The sequence below is a fragment of the Mustelus asterias genome, chromosome 19 (assembly GCF_964213995.1).
Source record: "Mustelus asterias chromosome 19, sMusAst1.hap1.1, whole genome shotgun sequence".
NCBI lineage: Eukaryota > Metazoa > Chordata > Chondrichthyes > Carcharhiniformes > Triakidae > Mustelus > Mustelus asterias.
Window position 1 is genome coordinate 44084325 of NC_135819.1, and position 23376 is coordinate 44107700.

General features: G+C 42.7%; 1 protein-coding gene across 1 annotated transcript in view; it reads left to right on the forward strand.

Moving 5' to 3' along the window:
• LOC144507482 (mucin-6-like) overlaps nucleotides 1-23376 on the forward strand; it is a 119899-nt gene that overhangs the window by 80772 nt on the left and 15751 nt on the right. Inside the window, exons 29-40 of the mRNA XM_078234607.1 lie at nucleotides 524-649; nucleotides 1068-1209; nucleotides 2815-2840; nucleotides 12332-12382; nucleotides 14180-14236; nucleotides 15205-15264; nucleotides 16377-16436; nucleotides 16870-16929; nucleotides 18155-18211; nucleotides 19598-19657; nucleotides 19910-19969; nucleotides 21266-21325. Of these exons, the coding sequence (XP_078090733.1) occupies nucleotides 524-649; nucleotides 1068-1209; nucleotides 2815-2840; nucleotides 12332-12382; nucleotides 14180-14236; nucleotides 15205-15264; nucleotides 16377-16436; nucleotides 16870-16929; nucleotides 18155-18211; nucleotides 19598-19657; nucleotides 19910-19969; nucleotides 21266-21325 (819 nt within the window). The remainder of the gene's footprint in view (nucleotides 1-523; nucleotides 650-1067; nucleotides 1210-2814; nucleotides 2841-12331; nucleotides 12383-14179; nucleotides 14237-15204; nucleotides 15265-16376; nucleotides 16437-16869; nucleotides 16930-18154; nucleotides 18212-19597; nucleotides 19658-19909; nucleotides 19970-21265; nucleotides 21326-23376) is intronic.

Consider the following 23376-nt stretch of genomic DNA (forward strand, 5'->3'; position numbering starts at 1 on the left):
GGCGCTGTGAGGCAGCAGTGCTAACCACTGTGCCACCGTGTCACCCCAGGTCGATTGAGCGATAATCAAACCACGCTGCTTAAAATATTGAAGAGAATTGACAAGAGAGGAAAATATATCTCTCTTTTCGTTGTTCAAGGAATACAGTAGAAAAGGAAAAAATTAAAAATATTACTTAGAAAGCTTAATTGAATCCAGAGAAAGCTCTCCTCGCAAGGTTTTTGAGAATATGGAATGCACTGATCCAGAAAGCTGTGGTAATAAAGCCAATTAAATATTTTAAAAGGGAGAGAAATACTTGGAAAGGATGTAGGTGGATAACAAGGAACTTGAATTGAGAAGATAAAATTACCTTTTCTAACAGAAATATGCATCCAGACTTTTGTTTTGAAACCGAACTGGCTGAATGGTCATGTCTGTACCATATATCCCTTTTAATTCAATGCAGACAGTGTTTTCTGGGAATCTTTCGTAGATTCTGCAACTTGTTTTAGTTGACCACATAATTACTTCTGTTTTGCAGCTGTGTACTGTGACTATTATAACCAACCTGATGAATGCAGTTGGCATTATCACCCATGTGGAAAGTTAACAACAAAAACATGTTCGGATCATTACGTTGGGAAGAAATACTCTGCAATACTTGAAGGTTTAAACTACATTATTATCCCTTTATATGATCAGATAATATTCCTGTTCTCGGTGTTTAGATATTGTACATTTAGTTCATAATGGCTATTTCTTGGATTTAAAATCATTATGCTGTCACTTTTGTCATATATTTTCTACAACTTGATAAAAATGTAAAAGGGTATTTCGAGCAAATTTGATGAACAAAGTAACTTTAATTTGTTCAGCATTCAACAGGTTTGACAATTTTGAGTTCTGATTTTTACTTCGAATAATTACATATCTATGGAAGAATCGTGAATGGGGAACAAATTTAATAATTCTATGACTTACCATGAACATGGGTGTAAACAAACTCAATAATTAGCATAAATGGGTTTAATATTTGCTGCTGAAATTCTTAGCATCACATGTTGTTTTCTTGTTATTCGATATAGGCTGTTATGCAAAGTGTCCTGAGGGTGCACCTTATTTGGATGAAAATATAATGAAGTGCGTTAAGTTAACTGATTGCACATGTTACTATAATGGAAAGATATTGCAACCAGGTGAAACAATAAGGACTCCCTGTAAAGACTGGTAAAGTATCTACAATTTATTTTCTTATTTTACCAATCTCTGCTTGTTATGTAATCAAGTTAGGCACACTACTTTTCCTATGCCTGTCCCTTAGTAAATGAGAGGGGTGAACGTTGCTTGGGCTGGTGGCCGCAAGGTTTTAGTGCATCAGTTGATGTGACCCAGTATTTCTCCCTATGCTTTCGAGGAACCGTTGAGTTCCCAACAATAAAAGAGAAGGAAAAGCAATATCCGTTTTGCATCTACTTCTTATTGCCCCTGAGATTACCAGAGCTTCTGTGGGGATGTGAAAAGTCTTCACCTACAGTAGTGCTGGAATTGCATGGGAATGTATACGAGGGGAGAAGGACCTCATGGCATTCTGGCCTCACTTCACTCTTGGAATGTTGGTAGGATGTCCATATGGAGGTGCACCAGAAGAGACCCTTATACCTACCCACCAATCACATTGGAGGGCCTGAGAAGACCACAAAAGACCTAAAAACACATGCCCCTCAATTTTTGCACCCAGGACCGCAGCAAGCACAAACGATAAACCGGGACCGAAATCTCACAAGACTCAGAAAACGAGAGTCTCGCTGGTGAGATCTTGTTTGATGATTTTCGGGTCCCCCCCTTGCCAGTGACGTATGGGGTGGGATTTTATGGCCTTGTATGACCCGAGACCGGAAAATCCTGCCCGAGGTCAATGGACCTTCCCATTGTCCGCCCCTCGCCCCCTCCGATTCCCGTGGTGGGGCAGAGCGGTAGAATTCCGGCAATCAAGCTCAGGAAGGTCAGGAACCTCATTCCATTAAATTTTTAAAAATTAGCAGGCTTCCCCACCATTTCGTCCCACCGCATGTGGAATTCCATATCGACGAGGTTTACAAATGCTTTTCAAAAACGGGACGCATATGGTTCATCAGCCAGCACTCTGCAGAGAATGGAAAATTCTACCTAAGTTCCTCTTTCCCCACAGGGAGGTGCTAAATTCTCAGGTGGGTGGTCTTCCATCTCCTGCCTTTAACAGAAGCCAGGGGGCCGTGAGATAATGATCAGTGCTGCTGCCATAGGTCTCCTGATTACTAAAGCAGCAGCAATCTTTCTGTCCCAGATTCTGGATATGGAATCATAGCAGGAGCATGGAATAACCATGCTAATAATGTAAATCCTAAATTCCAAGTGGTTCAGGTCAGGGCAGGTGCAGTGCACATCGTGGCCAGAATTCTCCCATCCCGCCCACCACTGGAAATCTAGCGGACGGAGGGCGGACCATGTAAAGGTCCGTTGAAGTCGAGAGGGAATCTCCAGTTTTCAGGCGAGCGTGGCCGGGGAATCCCGCTACATGTTTCGTGAGCTAACACAGGCAAGAATAACAGGCGAGTCAGTAAAACTTTTGCTTGACTCCATTGTAAACATTACAGAGCAACATCTATAAATATTCCAATTGGCTTCAATTCGATTAAAGAAGTAAATTGAATTAAAATAAATTAATATTGTTTTTATTAATAAGAGTTAGAGCAAAAATGTTCTTATCTTCTGATTGGTTTCTCAGGACATGCTTTTGAAGCCATTCTACAAATGAGACAATGATGTGAAATCTTTTCCTCCTTTCTTTTACAGTTCCTGCCAGGGTGGAAATGTTACATGTAAGTAATTTATTTGCGAAAACAATTCAAATGTGTGATATAGTAGATGAGTGGTTTGCTCAATGCCAATATCTTTAAGAATGATTTGTTACCTCATGTCAATACAACTGTTAGCAAAACATACCAACTTAATTTTAAAATCAAACCTTAGATCTTGACATAGCAGACATGTAACAGAATGATTCATGAACAAAAACAATGATTCATGGACAAGGCTTAATGGCATTTGAAGGGTGTGTGATGGTGATGGAGCTTATGCAGCTCCAAGGTCAACATGGAGGGAGCTATTAGTATTGGCATATGGCCAAAAATCTGCAAGTACTGTCTTTGGCACTCTTGATTGTTTTTCTCATTATCCATGAATATCAGATGATACAATCATTAGTTCCACATCTGTTAAGTGATCCGTTCTTTTACATTTTTGTACTAGGCTTTGATACGCACGTGTCCAATAATTTTAGAAGTTCATCATTATTTGTTCCACAAAATAAGATTTATTCTCATTTTATTACATGGAGAAAGAAAACATATATAAAACAGCATTCCCATTCATTCCTTTAGCCTTGGTCTTGCTTATCTCCTCAGTTCTAGCTGGGCCTCTTTAAGTTCTGGACAACCTGATTGTACATTCTCCTTTTTTTAAGCTGGTTGATGACTTGCATTTAAAGATTAGGCTGGTACTGGGGTTTTATCTCTGGTAGTGGTCATCTTTGCTCTGTACAACTGTGTCTGTTCCTTGATGTTATACCAGCTTAGATGCTGTCTGGAGGATTTGGTTGTTTACCTGACTGTTAGCTCACAGATTGTTACTAACAACCAGGCTGAAATGGGATACCTGTTCAGAGCATTCTCCTACTTCTCCCTGGCCCTATCGTCATACTGTCTTCCACAAAGGCTTAATGAGAAAATGGAGGCCTTTACATATTCAGGCGGATGAAAAATGGGCGGACATTCGTCAAGTGGTATTACCAGTGGGTTATAAAAAGAAGGTGTTACAGGTAGCACATGAGGTAATTTGGGAGTAAGGAAAACTCAATCTAAAATACAAAAACATTTTTTATTGGCCTGGACTGCATGAAGATGTGGTTGAATTTTGCCGGATATGTCACACATGTCAGGTAATAGGGAAACCTCAAGCGGTGATAAAACCAGCACTCTTAATCCCCATTCCAGCATTGGAGGAATCTTTTACATGGATCTTAATTGCTTGTATAGGAAAAATGAAAATGAAAAGTGGGAATCAATATCTATTGACCATAATGAATGTGTTTCCTAGGTTTCCAGAGGCTATTCCATTACTTAATATTAGAGCTAAAAGGATTATAAAACAGTTACTTACATTTTTTACTAGATGTGGACTACCCACAGAAATACAATCAGATCAAGGATCAAATTTTACATCAGAGTTACTCAAGGAGGTTATGGATAGTTTAGGAATAAAACAATTTAAATAAAACTGGATGCATATCATCCAGAATCACAGGGAGCGTTAGAACGGTGGCATCAAACTTTAAAGACAATGCTGAGGGCTTAGTGTCAAGATTATCCAGAGGATTGGGATAAAGGAATTCCATTTGTACTTTTTGTGATTAGGGATGCGCCTAATGAATCAACTAAACTCCATTTAAATGGATTTTTGGTCATGAGGTAAAAGGACCACTTAAATAGATTAAAGAGAAATTGGTGAGTCAGCATTCTGAGATTGCATTATTGGACTACTTGTCAAATTTTAGGGAAAGTTTGAATAGAGCAGGTGAGTTGGCTAGACAACATTTAAATGTGATACAGCGTGTGATGAAACAGGGAACGGATAAGAAATCAAAACTTCACGCTTTTGCGAGTGGGAATAAGGTATTACTACCAGCGGTAGGTGAACCATTAAAAACCAAGGTTGCAAGGAAATTGAGTAAGGTGCATTATTTGATAAGACTGCCAGATAGAAGGAAAACTCACAGAGAATGTCATGTGAATATGATCAAACGGTATTTTGATTAGGAAGGAAAGCAGAAAGGGGATGTGTTAATGATTACAACTCAGAGGGAAGAACTGAATCCAGATGACTCTGAATTTGACATTCCTCAAATTAAGTTGGATAATGAGAAAGTTATCAGAAATTGGAATAAATTGTTGAGTTACTTTTGGAGGAGAATCAAAATGACCTGAAAGAGTTATTAAAATCACATGGAGAGATGTGTGGGAGTAAGCCTGGTAATAAAATAGTTATGCATGATGTAGGTGCAGGAAATGCTGTTCCAATTCAGCAACATCCTTATAGGCGTAACCCTCTAAAATTGGCACAGGTTCAAAAGGAGATTGAAAGCATGCTTAAAAATGACATAATTGAAGTGAGTTGCAGCAAGTGGAGCTCACCCATAGTGATGGTACCAATGCCAGATGGTACCCAATGATTGTGTGTGGACTACAAGAAAGTTAACGCAGTTACGAAATCAGACTCCTATCCTATTCCTCAGTTGGAGGGCTGCATTGAGAAGGTGGGACAAGTGACTTTTATCTCCAAACTGGACTTACTCAAAGATTTCTAGCAAATACCTTTATCCGAAAGAGTGAAGGGGATTTCAACTTTCGTGACACCAAGTGGTTTGTACCAGTTCAAAGTCATACCATTTGGAACGAACAATGCCCCGGCCACATTTCAAAGATTAACCAACAAGGTCATTTCAGAATTACCCAATTGTGCGATGTACAAAGATGATCTGGTGATCTTTAGTTAGACATGGAAAGGACATTTGAAGCACCTGGTGGAATTGTTTGATCAGTTTCAGCAGGTGGGCTTGGTGGTAAACTTGGCTAAGGGTGAGTTTGGAAAACCCAAGTCACGTTTCTTGGCCATACAATTGGACATGGATAGATGGCCCCATGGGATGTGAAAACAAAGGTTTGTGGGGAGTTCCCAATACCACCGACAAGAAGGGAAATACTGAGATTTCTGGGCCTGAGTGTTTTTTACCGGAAAATTGTGCGGAATTTTAACAGTGTTGCTCCACTGACTGACCTGCTGAAGAAGCGCAGCAACTTTCAGTGGACACCAGGCATTTGACAGCCTGAATGCTGTGTTAACCAGTGCCCCAATGTTGGCCACCAAATTACGCAAAACTACTCAAGGTGGCCATTGATGCGAGTGATGTGGGTGTCAGTGCTGTATTATTACAAGAAGATAACGAGTATATAGAATGGCCTATTGGGTATTTTTGGAAAAAACTAAATGGTCATCAGAAGAAATATTCAACCATTAAGAAAGAGACCTTGGGCGGAACTTTCCCCTACCGCCCATCATAGGAATCAAAGCGGCTGGGAGGGGAGGGGGGACATGCAAAAGTCTGTTGACCTAGGACGGGATTTTTCTGGTCTTGGGGAGAGTGCAGCTGGAGAATCTCGCCTTTTGAGTTTAGTCCTGGCATTGTCTGAGATGATTGTGTACACTGGTGATGACAATCGATTAACTTTTTTGGAGAAATTTGAGAATGAAGATGCAAGCTGGTTTAGGTGGAGTTTATGGTTACAGCCACTTAATTTGAAAATTATATATATAGCAAGAAGAGAGAATATGATTACCAATGCTTTGTCATGAATTTGATGACAGAAGAAGGGATATTCAATGGTGGAAGATGAGGACTGAAATGGACAATGTTACTGTTACGTTTGCATGTTTTGATTTCATGAAATACATACAATCCCTACAGTGCAGAAGGAGGCCATTTGGGCCATCGAGTCTGCACTGACCACAATCCCACCCAGGCCCTATTCCCATAACCCCACACATTTACCCTACTAATCCCCTGACACTAGGGGCAATTTTTCATGGCCAATCAACCTAATCTGTCCATCTTTGGGCTGTGGGAGGAAACCAGAGCACCCGGAGGAAACCCACGCAGACAAGGGGAGAACGTGCAAGCTCAAAGAACAAAGAACAATACAGCACAGGAACAGGCCCTTCGGCCCTCCAAGCCTGCGCCGTTCATGTGCCCAACTAGACCATTCGTTTGTATCCCTCTATTCCCCGTCTGTTCATGTGGCTATCTAGATAAGTCTTAAACGATCCCAGTGTGTCCATCTCAATCACCTTGCTTGGCAGTGCATTCCAGGCCCCCACCACCCTCTGTGTAAAATACGTTCCCCTGACATCTGTGTTGAACCTTGCCCCCCTCACCTTGAACCTGTGACCCCTTGTGTTCATCACCTCCGACCTGGGAAAAAGTTTCCCACTGTTCACCCTATCAATGCCCTTCATAATTTTATACACCCCTATTAGGCCGCCCCTCATCCTCCGTCTTTCCAGGGAGAAAATCCCCAGTTTACCCAATCTCTCCTCATAGCTAAGACCCTCCATACCAGGCAACATCCTGGTAAACCTTTTCTGTACTCTCTTCAAAGCCTCCATGTCCTTCTGGTAGTGTGGTGACCAGAACTGGATGCAGTATTCCAAATGTGGCCTAACCAACGTTCTATACAGCTGCAACATCATATGCCAACTTTTATATTCTATGCCCCGTCCAATAAAGGCAAGCATGCCATATGCCTTCTTCACCACTCTCTCCACCTGTGCTGCCACCTTTAAGGATCTGTGGACTTGTACACCCAGGTCCCTCTGTGTATCTATACTCCTGATGGTTCTGCCATTTATTGTATAGCTCCCCCTTACATTAGATCTACCGAAATGCATCACTTCGCATTTATCTGGATTAAATTCCATCTGCCATTTCTCTGCCCAATATTCCAGCCTATCTATATCCTGCTGTATTCTCTGACAATGTTCATCACTATCCGCAACTCCAGCAATCTTCGTGTCGTCCGCAAACTTACTGATCACACCAGCTACATCTTCCTCCAAATCATTGATATATATCACAAACAGCAGAGGTCCCAGTACAGAGCCCTGTGGAACTCCACTAGTCACAGACCTCCAACCAGAAAAAGACCCCTCCACTGCTACCCTCTGTCTTCTATGGCTAAGCCAGTTCTCCCCCATCTAGCTGGCTCACCTTTTATCCAGTGAGATTTAACCTTTTGCATCAGTCTGCCATGAGGGACCTTGTCAAACGCTTTACTAAAATCCATATAAACGACATCCACAGCCCTTCCCTCGTCAATCATTTTTGTCACCTCCTCAAAAAACTCAATCAAATTTGTGAGGCATGACCTCCCTCGTACAAAACCATGCTGTCTATCGCTGATGAGATTATTCAGTTCTAAATGCGTATATATCCTATCTCTAAGAATCTTCTCCAACAATTTCCTACCACGGACGTCAAGCTCACCGGCCTATAATTACCCGGGTTATCCTTGCTACCCTTCTTAAATAATGGGACCACATTTGCTATCCTCCAATCCTCTGGGACCTCACCTGTGTCCAGTGAAGAGACAAAGATTTCTGTTAGAGGCCCAGCAATTTCATCTCTTGCCTCCCTGAGGAGTCTAGGATAGATGCCATCTGGCCCTGGGGGTTTGTCTGTCTTAATGTTTCCTAAAAAACCTAACACTTCCTCCCTTGTAATTGAGATTTTTTCTAACAGGTCAACACATCTCTCTGAGACAATACCAGTCAACATGTCCCTCTCCTTTGTGAATACTGATGTAAAGTATTCATTAGGATCTCACTTACTTCCTTTGGTTCTAAGCATAATTCCCTTCTTTGTCCCTGAGAGGTCCGATTCGTTCCCTAACAGCCCTCTTGTTCCTAACGTATGTATGAAATGCCTTAGGATTCTCCTTAATCCTGTCTGCCAAGGACATTTCATGACCCTTTTTTGTCCTTCTAACTCCCTGTTTGAGTTCTTTTCTACTTTCTCTGTATTCCTCCAGTGCTCCATCTGTTTTTAGCTGCCTGGACCTCATGTATGCCTCTTTTTTCTTTTTGATTAGACCCACAATTTCACTGGTTATCCACGGCTCTCGAATCCTACCTTTCCTATCCTTCCTCTTTACAGGCACATGCCTGTCCTGTAGTCCTATCAACTGCTCCTTAAAAGACCCCCACATGCCAGATGTGGATTTACCCTCAAACAGCCTCTCCCAAGACAGACTGCTCCACAGACAGTGACCCAAGACTGAAATTGAACACGGGTCCCTGGCGCTGTGAGGCAGCAGTGCTAACCACTGTGCCATCGTATATATATTGTAGAGTACTAGTAATGTGGAACTAGAAAATTGCAAAAAAATGAAACCTTCTTTGATTATTGATGGTTCATGTTTTTCTTAAGGGGGGAGGTATAACGCTATTGTGCCTTTAAGAAATGTGTTTTAATCATGTTTCTCTGCAGGATGTTTCTAGCAGCCTCTGGCATTTTAGCAGTGCTGGTCTGTCTACCAGTCCTTTGTATTATTGTTGCAGCCGCCTAAGTGTTTCTAATGGTTGGAATATAATCGGAACTAATGCTGTTCTGCTGTTTTTCCCTGGGAGCTTGCAGAGTGGGGTTTCATTGGGATGATTGGCAGGTATGGTCTTGTGATGGGGAGGCTGTGCTTTTTCACAGAATATTCAAGTTCAGATGCTGCTTTTGAGTTACAAAGATTGGAGTTGGAGACTGGAATCTGCCAGGAGATAAGTTTCTTTCTTGAAAATTCTGTTGTAGGAGAGTGGATCTTTCTCTGAGAGTTGCTGCTTTGGAAGCTGCAGAGAGAGAGGTTTCCCTTTCTATCCCTGAAGTTGGAGACTGGGAGCTGCCGGAGGCTGGCTTTGCTTCTCTGAGGTTTTGCTGTTTGGAGGATATATCCTTCTTTGAGAATTGCTGCCTGGACTTCTGTCCAGAAGTGTTAAAAAGCTGGAAATTTGGCAACATGTGAGCATACTTGTTATTCTGCTGACCAATACTGAAGAAGGCTGTATGTCTGTGGAATATTGCTATACATTGGAACAACAAAGCTAACTAGCTGTTAAGAGTTATACTGTGTCATTCTTAAGTCTTGTAAGACTTGCAGCTACATAAGACCCTCGTCAGAGCCCACTTGGAGTACTTTGCTCAGTTCTGGTCGCCTCATTACAGGAAGGATGTGGAAAAGATTGAAAGGGTGCAGAGGAGATTTACAAGGATGTTGCCTGGATTGAGTGGCATGCCTTATGAGGATAGGCTGAGGGAGCTCGGTCTTTTCTCCTTGGAGAGACGTAGGATGAGAGGAGACCTAATAGAGCTATATAAGATGTTGAGAGGCATAGATCAGGTGGACTCTCAGAGGCTTTCTCCCAGGGTGGAAATGGCTGCTACGAGAGGACACAGGTTTAAGGTGCTGGGGGGTAGATACAGGGGAAATGTTAGGGGGAAGTTTTTCACACAGAGGATGGTGGGCGAGTGGAATCGACTGCCGTCAGTGGTGGTGGAGGCAAACTCAATAGGGTCTTTTAAGAGACTCCTGGATGAGTACATGGGACTTAATAGGATGGAGGGTTATAGGTAGGCCTAGAAGGTAGGGATATGTTCGGCACAACTTGTGGGGCTGAAGGGCCTGTTTTGTGCTGTAGTTTTTCTATGTTTCTATGTTTCTAATTGGTAAACATTATGCTAATTCTTTCTAACTGTATTCTTAAATAAGTTTTGTTTGATAGAAGCTTCCTAGTGGGTCACTTGAATCACACCTGGAGTGAAACACCTTATGCTCACCCAATGCCCAAATCAAATGTAAAACTTGGGGTCCACGCTAACTTCCCAAAACACCTTGGATTTTCTGGCCTGATCTTAACACACCTCACCCTTTCCGTCAGATGTGAAATTCCATGCAACATCTCTGAACAGGTTTGCAGTGAAAACCATATAGGAACCTTCCAGAAAAGTGGTTAACTTTATAGTATCTGTTAGGTTCAAGAATTTGCCGACACCTCATGGTCTGGTACAAGTGTATGAGTTTATTAGGAGTTCCTTCTATATCTTACTTGCTGTAACCCCCACGACTTACCTGGGCTTGCAAAATCTCACTAACTGTCCTGGCTGGAGACAATACCTCTTTAACCTGTGCTTAACCCTCTCTCCACTCACATTGTCTGAACCTTTAAGACTTGATTACCTGTAAAGACCCGCGTTCCAACTATTATCTTGTAAATTGAGTTTGTGTCTTCATATGCCCTGTTTGTGAACACGACTCCCACTCACCTGATGAAGGAGCAGTGCTCTGAAAGCTTGTGGCTTGTGCTACCAAATAAACCAGTTGGGCTTTAACCTGGTGTTGTGAGACTTCTTACTGTTACTTGATGTTACCAATCTTTTCCTTCTATTGTTCTCTCTTACACAGTCATTATTATACGTTACTCCAGAGAACACCCATTTACATTCATTGGTTAATTAAACACAATTACAGAGGTGGCGAACACTAATTGGTTCGGACTTCTGATCATGCACTATCCATGAGTTAGTGGTCCCTGCCAAGGTTAGCTGATCATGAGCTATGAATGTATGCAGCACATCTCAACATGTTGTAACATTGTAACATGCCCCAACACAAGTAAAACCTGAAATCTTAGCATGATTTAGCCCATGAGAAAATGTTAGTACAAATACATTGTGGAAAACGTTATAAAAATTATGAAAAATAAAACGGTTGGCTTCCCACATATCTGACATCAGGTAACTGCTGGTAACTGTCTTTGTTCGGTGTTTTGTATGCACGTACAGTTCGATATGTCTGTCGTTAGCTGGTGAAGTTGTAAGTAACTCACTCTGTCACAGTATTGTGGTTGGTGTGGCACTGTGCAACACCATTCCGGGGGAAGAGTACTTTATCTTATTTATGAAATTACTCCTGTTGCATCTCCATATTTGTATCAGAACACCTCATAGACGTTCTGAAGCATTTTCCCCTGTAGATAATTTCCTCCATCTATTTTTTTTCAATTTGGCCATCTTAAAAATGAATTTTAATTGGTAAGCTGCTAAAAGGACATGTTTAGCAAAGTTATAGCTTGTCAAGTTTAACAAATTTGGTGAGTTTGAACTCCAAGAATGAATGAGGAAGCTTTTCAAAGAAGACAATGGAAACTCGAAAGAGACATAGAGACATCCAAGACATCCCGTAACATGGTACCTTTGGAAAGTCAGGACAAGTCACTTGAATCAAAAAGAAGCTGAAAGGGCGGGAAAAAGACAGCCAGAATGTCCAGAGGCTTCCAAACAGAGTTGGCAGAGAAAATGTAATAGCTGCCAGATCTTTTACACAACTGGGACTACTGCCAGCTTAACAATTGCTGACTGATAGCAATGTTCCACTTACATAAGCAAGTCTCTGTGTACAAGTAACATGTATTGAATTTTGGCACCAGACAATCCCAGTCTAGGAGATTGCAATTGATGATGAAATAATCCTGTTAATTTATATCTCAATAATGTGAGAATGGTTGAAAGCTTAAAGGAACTGGAGTCTGCAAATAGTCTTTTCAACATGACATGTGCAGCAGGTTTATTTAGTCTTGTGATGTAAAACTACAGCAATAGCGTAGGAATTTAGCTTATATTCAAGTAGTTTTAACCATCTTTCTTCTGTTTGTGAAGGTACCCCTATTACAACTACACCAACTACACCAACTACAGTCTCCACACCAGGTGAGTGATGGCTTTTTTCGAGCTATAGGACCATTATAACAGTCACCTTGTTTCAACAGCTCCCAGATAGTGAAACCCATTACTTCACACCTGTAGGTGTTCATAGAATTCCTACAGTGCAGAAGAAGGCCATTTGGCCCATCGAGTCTGCACCGACCACACTCCCACCAGGCTCTATTTCCTTAACTCCACATATTTACTCTGTTAATCCCCCTGACACTAGGGTCAATTTAGCATGGCCAATCAACCTAACCTGCACATCTTTGGAGTGTGGGAGGAAACCAGTGCACCCGGAGGAAACCACGCAGACATGGGGAGAATGTGCAAACTCCACACAGACATGAGGCCTGAGGCTGGAATTGAACCTGGGTCCCTGGCGCTGTGAGGCAGCACTGTGCCGTCATGCCACCCTATGTTGAGGACATAACTTCCAGAGTGACTCGGTGAAATGCAATTATTTGAATGAAATTAGTCCAGAGTGTATGACAGATGAGATATGTGTCACGGTCGAGATGCGAAAGAGCAAAACATATATGCATTCATATATATTAGATCTATATTTACAAAGTAAATTTTTTGTGCTTTATAAAATGGACACTTACTGAGCTACAAAATGTCTCCAGCTTGTCACATGATGCCTTCAGCAGTATCAAAGTAACAATGGCCCCACGGACAATGGGGCCAACTTCGAACAAAGGCAATCTTTCGCAGGTCTTAATCTCCCACAATGGTGCTAATGGATTAAGCATCGGTGGCTAGAACTGGTTTTAAGAAAAGTAACATACCGCAGCAAATTCTTTCAGAGCAACTTGCTAAACTGTATTACAAAGGTGGCTACGGAAACACTAACCGCCCTACGTTGGGTAGAGGTATGGATTCTCGGACCTTGCTCGCAGCTGGGATTCTCTGGTCCCGCTGCAGTGAACGGAGATTTGGCTGAGCGCCAAATTCTCCATTCTCGCTGGCAGTGGTAGCGGGGTGTGAATGGCTGGAGAATTCCGGCCAAGACTTTTAGCCGGGAAGCTACTCCAAAAGTTTCCTCCTGAGACTCAAGATCCTGGGGTACTCAAGTCCCTATCCAGAACAGGTAGAAAAATCGGAGCTGAGCAAGGATTGGAAACCTGTATTCAAGGGATATAGAACACGGCTGGAGGAGCTGGAAAGGAGGAGGCTAATGAAATAGTTCCAAGGAAGGGAAAGAGAAGGAGAAAGAGAATTTCAACAGAGGTAAAGAGAGAATGAATGGGCTCACCAACAAAAGATGCTGGAGCTGAGAGTAAAAGATCAAAAGACAGAGAGGGAATTCCAAAACGAGATGAGGGAAATAGTTAAATCGCGGGGAAGTGCCTTGGTGTGGTCACAAGCACTGCGTCCCAAGAAGCCAGAACAGGGTGAAAAAGCCAGGCAATTGCAGCAAAACTGCCCTGTGGCAGATGGCTAAAAAGAGTTTGGAGGGCCTGCCAAGGATTAAACAACCTCTCAGGAATAAGGTGTTTCCAGAAAAGCTACCTGTGCAGTTGTCTAGAGTCGAGATTTTTTTTAAAAAGGTGCAGTGTGGGAGCCACCATTTCCCTTGTTAACTCTGTGCTCAAATTTCTGCTGTGAAAGAAAGAATGCCTGCGGACTTCTGTGTTTCCCTATCCTTTCTTCCCGAGGTGACATTAGGAAAACAAATAGAATTAATTTAATTTTCACAATGCGGAAGGCGTGTCAAGGTGAGATGTGAAAGAAATTATATGTTCATCAGTTGGACTACTTTGTAAAGCCATTTTGATTGTTTTTCTTGTTCTTCCGAAGCGACCACTACAACAGTGATACGAACAACAACCAAATCCACAACTGGCTCCACACCAGGTCAGTGCTGGCTATTTCAATGTGTAATCACAAAGTCTGTGACTCAGGTTATCATATTTAAGTAGCTCCCACAGAGTGAAATTGTATTGCTTTATCCCTTGTAGATATTCAGCTCCTCCAAACATAACTGGTGAAAAAGGGATAAGTATTTGAAAGAAGCTAGATCAGAATCTGTTCTTGAGGAGGAATGCTGTGTCCATGTTCCTGAAAACTACGGCCTTTCTTAGCATCTCGTTGCAACTCACTCAAAAGCCATTCATTTCTCAAAGAATCAAAATTGGGTCCACGGTCACTGCTGACTTAACAACTTTTATTTGTTTTTTTTAACCACAGCAATAGCAAGTACAACATATCTCCCTTTGTTTCAGAAGTATAGAAACAAACACAAACATTATTCTGTACCTTGAAGTCGTTCTTTTTGTGGGCAGCAAGGTGGCACAGTGGTTAGCACTGCTGCCTCACAGCGCCAGGGACCCAGGGTTCAATTCCGGCCTCGGGTCACTGTCTGTGAGGAGTCTGCACATTCTCCCCGTGTCTGCGGGGGTTTCCTCCGGGTGCTCCGGTTTCCTCCCACACTCCAAAGGTGTGCGGGTTAGGTTGATTGGCCGTGCTAAATTGCCCCTTGGTGTTTCCCGGATGTGTATCTTGGAGGGAGTAGCGGGGTAAATACATGAGGTTGCGGGGATAGGGCCTGGGTGGGATTGTAACTGGTGCAGGCTCGATGGGCCGAATGGCCTCCTCCTGCACTGTAAGATTCTATGATTCTATAAATGTAATCAATTAGGCAAATGTTGTCTTGCCACACTCCTATCAGTAATTTATCATGGGGGAACATTCTTCATCCAGTTATTGCTGTGGCAAAATTAATTTTCCACATTGCACTTTAATATCAAAAAATAACTTGCTGCTGAAACTCACAACACTGCAGAATTTCAAATTGGAGTTCAATTTCTTCTTTGTCTGTTCAGAAGCAACAACTACACCAAAAGGAACAACCACAGCTGCTGTTGAGGGAACGACCACAACCAGTAAGTCATGTCTTTTACCAATATTCAACATTGGGCCCTATTTTACCATTTTAATTCTAAATGGGCGGATTTGAAACTGGGAGTATTTCAGATCCGACTTTTAGACCCATTCTCAGGCACCCCCATACGCTCACTGCCTGCAAAAATATCAGCGAGTCCAAATCGCGCTGCAGAAGCCTGTGGGCAGGGCTTAACGCATCCGAAACCTGCAGCATCGATCGGAGCCTTCAACTGCGCATGCATAGACAAAAAATGAATGCTGCTCCCCTGTCACATCCCTCCCGGGTATTGCCTCCCCCTGGCCCCCACTGACATTGCCCCACTCCCCCCAACATTACTGACCCCCTTATCCCCCAACCCCCCTGCCACCCAGACTGATTGCGGGCCCCTCTCCCCCCGTCCCCTCCACCGATCTCAGGCAGTGTGGCAACGGACCCCCCCCTTTCTTCCCCCCCCCCCCCCCCCCCCCCACTGATCTCAGGCAGAGTGGCAGTGGACCTCCCCTTCCTCTCCACTGATCTCAGGCAGAGTGGCAACGGACCCCCCTCTTTCCTCCCCCCATCCCCATCGATCTCAAGCAGAGAGCCGTCAGATGCTCGCCACTTACCACCTCACTAGCTGGAGCGCTCGAGTCGGACTTTTGTGGAGCATTCCTGTTTTGTGCCGATTTCGGATGGGCGAACACGGTGGTAAAGGGGGAAGTGTCGGTAAGGTTGGGCGTGCAGCCCATTAAGTCAATTTAAATGCATGCAAATGCATTTAAATAGCCGTGGCGCCCATTTCGGGTGCGGTCCCGGGACTTGGTAAAGGGGGAACCGGCGCAGAGGCAGGCCTCAAAATGGGCGCAACGTGATGGTAAAATTGGGCCCAATACGTCTGCTTGCACCAGCACATTGTTTTGCTCCAATGCAATTCATTCAGTCTTTTGTACACTTCCTTTTGGATGGAAATGGTTGCAAATTTACTAAAAACCTGAATCTGTCATAAATTTTGTAACCATCCCATTTGCAGCTAGGTCAATGCGGTGGTTTTATGGTCTAACTACACAGGAGTACTATGGTTCTTATGTTGTGGTGAAGTTGGTTTTCATTATTTTTCTTCTTCCACTCCAGGAGGGATCACTACAACAGTGAAATCATCGACAATAGAGTCCACGACTAGCTCCACACCAGGTGAGTAAAGGCTTCTTGTGATAAATAGTAGCAAAACAAGTGAACCACGTTGTTTGAGCACTCTCTGGAAATCCATTACTTCAGCATTTGTAGATTCTCAGACCTTGTTTTCCCAGTCAAGGGAAATGGATGGGTTTTTCACCATTTGAATGAAGGTAGATTGATCAGAGGTTGCTGAGGAGAAATCATAGTGCCTGAATGATCTCTCTTGAGCACTGTTCTCAAATTCACCTTTGAGGCAATGTCATTAGCTCTGTCTGGTAGATCCCTTCCTTTTGTTTGGAAGTGTTGGATATTTTAAAACATCTGAATCTCCAGGTAGTTTTTTAAAACATCATATTTGCATCAAAAACAATAAAGTAGACTGCCAGTAGAACACTTCTATTCTTTAGGTTATTATATAGTGGATTTGATTGTGTTTCTTGTTCTTCAGAAGTGACCACTAAACCAGTGATACCAACTACAAGCAGCTCCACTACCAGCCTCACACCGGGTGAGTGACGGCTTTTCTTGATACGCAGTAGCAAAACCAGTGACACAAACTGTGTTGTTTTGACAACTTCAGGCATTTAATCCATAAATTGTAGAGGGAATTGGTTGACAAGTGACCCAACTGAATGAAACTCGATAGGAGTTGAAGGGGAATGTCGTATCCATGTTTGGGTATGCATCGGTCTCTCCCAGTATCAACTTGCTCACCAACCTTTACTGAACCTTTTTTTAAAGAGTGGCCTGACGCTTGAATCAAATGGAAAATTTGCACTGCATGTTGATGGTGATACCCTGGATTTTTTTTGAAGTTGCCATACATTCATTAACATGTCTTGTCAAAGGATGCTTCTTGCATCATGGTACGATTGTTTATATTCTCCCCTTTTCTTGTTTGATTTGATTTATTATTGTCACATGTATTGGGATACAGTGAAAAGTATTGCTTCTTGTGCGCTATACAGATAAAGCATACTGTTCATTGAGTACATAAGGGAGAAGGAAAGGAGGGAGTGCAGAATGTAGTGTTACAGTCATAGCTAGGGTGTAGAGAAAGATCAGCTTAATATAAGGTAGGTGCATTCAAAACTCTGATGGCAGCAGGGAAGAAGCTGTTTTTGAGTCAGTTGGCATGTGATCTCAGACTTTTGTATCTTTTTCCCGACGAAAGAAGTTGGAAGAGAGTATGTCCGGGCAGCATGGGGTCCTTGATAATGCTGGCTGCTTTTCCGAGGCAGTGTAGACAGAGTAAATGGATGGGAAGCTGTTTTGCGTGATGGACTGGGTTATGTTCTCAACCCTTAGTAGTTTTTTGCAGTCTTGGACATTGCAAGAACCATACCAAGCTGTGGTACAACCAGAAAGAATGCTTTCTATGGTGCATCTGTAAAAATTGGTGAGAGTTGCAGTGGACAGGCCAAATTTCCTTAATCTCTCTCCAGTCTTTTGAAATAGTACTCCTGAAGTACAGCCACTTATGCAAAGACTGCCTTTGCCACCCATGTCCTTTCCCCAAACCCAGCTTTCAGGCACTGAATACATTTGCAAAATTATCTCGACACTTTGTTTCCAGCTGAGAATTTAAGGACATCTGAATCTGCAGAGAGGGTTTCAACATCACATTTGCAAAAATGAAATTAGAACACCAAATGGTGGGAGTCAGTAAAAATAATTTGGTATTTTTGGTTGTATTGTGGTGTTTACCTTTTATATTCCTTGTTCTTTGAAAGGGATTACTACCACAGTGAAGCCGACTACAACCCCACCCACTACTAGCCCTACATCAGGTGAGTGGTGGCTTTGTTTGGTAGCAGCAAAACAAATAAATCAACTTGTTTCAACAACTCCCACGGGCAAGAAGTCCATTCCTTCACTTCTTGTAAATAATCAGCCCTTTCTTTTACATAAGAACATAAGGAATAGGAGCAGGAGTAGGCCATCTGGCCCTTCGAGCCTGCCCCGCCATTCAACAAGATCATGGCTGATCTGAAGCGAATCAGTTCCACTTACCCGCCTGCGCCCCATATCCCCTAATTCCCTTATCGATCAGAAAACTATCTACCCGTGATTTTAACATATTCAACGAGGAAGCCTCCACCACTTCAATGGGCAGAGAATTCCAGAGATTCACTACCCTCTGAGAGAAGAAGTTCCCCCTCAACTCTGTTCTGAACCGGCCCCCCCTTATTTTGAGGCTGTGCCCTCTAGTTCTGGTTTCCCTTCTAAGTGGAAAGAATCTCTCCACCTCTACCCTATCCAGCCCCTTCATTGTCTTATATGTCTCTATAAGATCACCCCTCATCCTTCTAAACTCCAACGAGTACAGACCCAATCTGTTTAATCTCTCCTCATAAGCTACACCCCTCATCTCCGGTATCAACCTGGTGAACCTTCTCTGCACTCCCTCCAAGGCCAATATATCCTTTCGCAAATAAGGGGACCAAAACTGCACACAATACTCCAGTTGCGGCCTCACCAGTGCCTTGTACAGTTGCAGCAAGACCTCCCTGCTTTTATATTCTATCCCCTCGCGATAAAGGCCAACGTTCCATTCGCCTTCTTGATCACCTGCTGCACCTGCAGACTGAGTTTTTGCGATTCGTGCACAAGGACCCCCAGGTCCCTCTGCACAGTCGCACAATGCAATTTTTCTCCATTTAAATAATATTCCAATTTACTATTATTTCTTCCAATGTGGATAACCTCACATTTGCTAACGTTATATTCCATCTGCCAGATCCTCGCCCACTCGCTCAGCCTATCCAAATCTCTCTGCAGACTTTCCGCGTCCTCCACGCAATTCGCTTTCCCACTCACCTTCGTGTCATCAGCAAACTTGAATACCCTAGATTCAGTTCCCCTCCTCCAGATCATCTATGTAAATGGTAAACAATTGAGGCCCCAGCACCGATCCCTGCAGCACGCCACTGGTCACCAACTGCAAACTGTCCCTTTCAAAGGGAAATGTTTACGATTGAAAGAGTGTTTCTTGTTGGTAGTTTTTACTTGTCTATTTGTGAAGAAAAGGGGTCTAGTTCTTGTGGTCATTAAAGAAGAATTTTCCTCATTCACTGTATTTTAGTAATATCGATATAATCTACTTGGGAAACTTTCTTAATTCTGCATAATTTAGATTTTCGGTAATGATTGTGAATTATTTCCTTTTTGTTCAGAAGAGATAACTACTCCAAAAGCAACTAGCAGAGCTGTCATCACTGAAACGACTACAAAAAGTAAGTGATGTTTTCTTTCAATAGTCACCAGGAAGTCTGTTCACATGTTTCTCAAATTCAGGCAATGTCAATCCAATCCAGTCTTGTAGACTTAAGCAGAAATGGTTGAAAAAGTTAAAGACATCTAAACCTACAGATAGTTTTGTGAATGTTGCATTTGAAGTAAAACCAAAGGAATAGTCTTCAGGTGAAAATCCACTGGAATAATTAAATGTTCTAGTTCGAGTTCATGTTATTGTTCTTGTCCTTCAGAAGGGGCCACTTCAACATTGAAATCAACTACAACCAGGTCCACCACTGCCCCCACGTCAGGTGAGCAATGCTTCTTTTGATATGCAGCAGGAAGACCAATGACAGAAGCCATCTTGTTTCAACAGCTCCCTGACTGTGGAAGGACATTATTTCACTCCAAGTAGATATTTAGCCCACACAAAGACAGAAAATGCTGGAAAGTCTCAGCAGATCTCACAGCATCTGTGGAGAGAGAATGGAGCCGACCTTTCGAGTCTGGATGACCCTTCGCCAGAGCTAAGAGCAAAGAAAATCAGAAAAGATTTATACTATCAGGGCGGTGGGGGGGGGTTGGGGGAGGGGGGCGTAATGGGACAAAGGGAATGTAAATGAGGAAGGAGAAGGCTGAAAGAGGTACTAAAAGTGTCCATTCAGTGATCAGAATGTGTGAATGGCAGAGCAGGGGTGCAGATGGTTAAGGCAGTTGGCCCAAACCTTCAACAGTGAACTGGTCAAAAATTATCTACTTGAATAAAACTCGATCAGAGTGTGAGCATGAAGAGAAATGTTGTCATAGAGTCATAGAGATTTACAACATGGAAACAGGCCCTTCGGCCTAACTTATCTATGTTGCCTTTTTTTAAACCACTAAACTAGTCCCAATTGCCCGCGTTTGGCCCATACACCTCAAAACCCACCTTACCCATGTAACTGTATAAATGCTTTTTAAAAGACAAAATTGTACCTGCCTCAACTACTACCTCTTGTTCCAGACACTCACCACCCTCTGTGTGAAAAAAGTGCCCCTCTGGATCCTTTTATATCTCTCCCCTCTCACCTTAAACCTATGCCCTCTAGTTTTAGACTCACCTACGATTGGGAAAAGATGTTGACTATCTAGCTGATTTATGCCCCCCGTTATTTTATGTTCATATTTGTTACACCTCTGTCTAGATTAGACTCTACTTGTGTCCCAACGTTGACTGAACATTTTTGAAATAATGACCTGACATTTAAGTGAAATGTAAAGTTTGTATTTGAGGTTGATGGTGATGAACTGTATAATTTTAAATTCCTATTGAATTATTATCATATCTTGTCAAAGGATAATCGTCTTGATGTTGTATCGTTAATAATTTTTTTATTTTCTTCTTTGGTCCAGAAGCTTGAAATAGTTCCTTTGAACAGTAACCAATTATGGAAATGTTTTTGCCTTGTTTTTGCTGATAATCTCTTTGATATTGCTATCGTAAAATACAACCTGTTCCTTGTCCTCTGTACTCTGGTATTAATCAAATAGCCTCCCGCTGGAGTGCTCAATACTGTGGGATCTGAAATTGGAGTTCAGTGGTTTTGACTGTTCTTCTTGTTCTTCAGAACGGATCACTGCAACAGTGAAGCCAACTACAACCCAGTCCACTATTGGCTCCACACCAGGTGAGTGATGGTGTCTTTCCATACACAACAGCAAGACAAATGACAAACGTCATTGTGTTTCCTGACAAGGGAATTGATTACTTCACAGTTGTGAACATTTAGACTATTTCTTCTAGACTGACCAGGTTGAAAACAGCTGTTTGAATGCGTTATGATATGGCAGGTGCCAATTGCTGGGCTGACCAAATCCCAAAGGGAAACTTGATTAGGCTATCACAACAATTTGTTGTTTGTATTTTATGAAGAGAAAGTTTGGGTGGGATTTTACGACCTTGTTCGGGAAAGACCCGAAATTCCTGCCTGAAGTTAATGGAGATTTCTGTTGTTGGACTCTCGCCTGCGCCGATTCTGTGGCAGGCGAGGTGGTAGAGTTCCGGCCTATATGTACTGATGTCATCAGAAAAGATTCCAATTCCACTTTTGGAGATTTTAAAAATTAAATTAAAATATTTGTTAACAAAAGAAAAGAAAACTAAACATACAAAATTACAGTTACAGAGATATAGTCAGTCATACAACATTGCCCAAAATATTGATATTTTAAGTTTAAAGGTTTAAAGTTTATTTATTTGTCACAAGTAGATTTACATTAAAACTGCAATGAAGTTACTGTGAAGATCCCCTAGTCACCACACTCTGGCACCTGTTCGGGTACACTGAGCGAGAATTTAGCATGGCTAATGCACCTAACCAGCATTTCTTTTGGACTGTGGGAGGAAACCAGAGTATCCAGAGGAAACCCACGCAGACATGGGGAGAACGTGCAAACTCCACACAGACAGTGACCCAAGCCAGGAATCGAACCCGGGTCCTGGCTCTGTGAGGCAGCGTGTGCCACTGTGCCGCCCAACCATGTCGTCTACTTAGCTAGACTCACACATGAGCACCCTTTTCCAGGCAACAGTCCCTATCGATACTTCATCTATAAAAATTGCAATGCTATTACCCCAAGTCATCCACTGTTTCTATAGTAGAGGTACTTCATAGAGCTTCTCTCTTCCTCTCAATTAATAGTGGAAATCAAAGGCTTGTAACAAAACCTTGCTTTCTGGAACAAACAGACACTTTTCCAGGGGAGCTACAGGCTGCTTGCTTCACAGGTCTGCCCTGGCACAGCACACTCTTCAAGATATCACATCACCGCTCCTCCCAATACATGTTTCAATCTTTCCTTAAGTATTCTTTTCTCTTTCATCTTCAAATCCATTATTCTCAACCTTCTTTGGAAGTTAGCTTTCCCAAAATGTAAAAAATGTTTCTTGTCTTCATGGCTATTACTTTAAGCACATCTTCCTTTTGCTTCTTTTTGAAATTCAACAGTTACAAATTCAACTCCTCACCTATCTCTTGAGGCAAATCCCCATTCATGTTGCACGTACTTGAATTCCACCTACATTTCCACTAACCTGCTGGATACAGCTTATCTGTACCAACACCCCCTGACCAGAAAGCCCCACATTTCTGATTTCCAGAATAATGTCTCTACTCTCCATTTCCAATCCCTCTATAACGACTCTTCTAATCTCCCTAAATCCTGCCTCTGGTTTCCCTATGACCTTTGAACTCCCAGGAATTTGCTTCATCAAGGTACCCTGACCCCATACTCCAATTAGCTTATCTTTGCCCTTTCCAGTCTTTCCTGGCTCAAGACCGATCTTCTTCTCCTCGGCAGCACCCCCCTCCCCTCCTCAACACACCAATATTCCCCAACTCTGGACTTTGATTTTGCTATCCAACCTGCTCTTACTGGCCTCCTCCAACATCCCTGGCACCAGACTACGATCGTCCTCTCACTGGGATCTCCCCTCCTTCCCCGCTCCCCACACCATGACCCTCCCAATTTCCCTCCCTTCCCCATTATATCCAGTCTCATTGAGTGCTGTTCTCCGCCAATGTCTGGTGTGAAGGGCTAAAGCTCATCTGTAGCCTGTCTCTCCAACTGGCTGACTGGCTATCTCTTTGCATTTCTTCACTAAATCCCCTTTCTTATTGCACCGGTGATAAATAGCATTCATAAATTTGATTCGCCCACCACACCTAAAACACTCCTC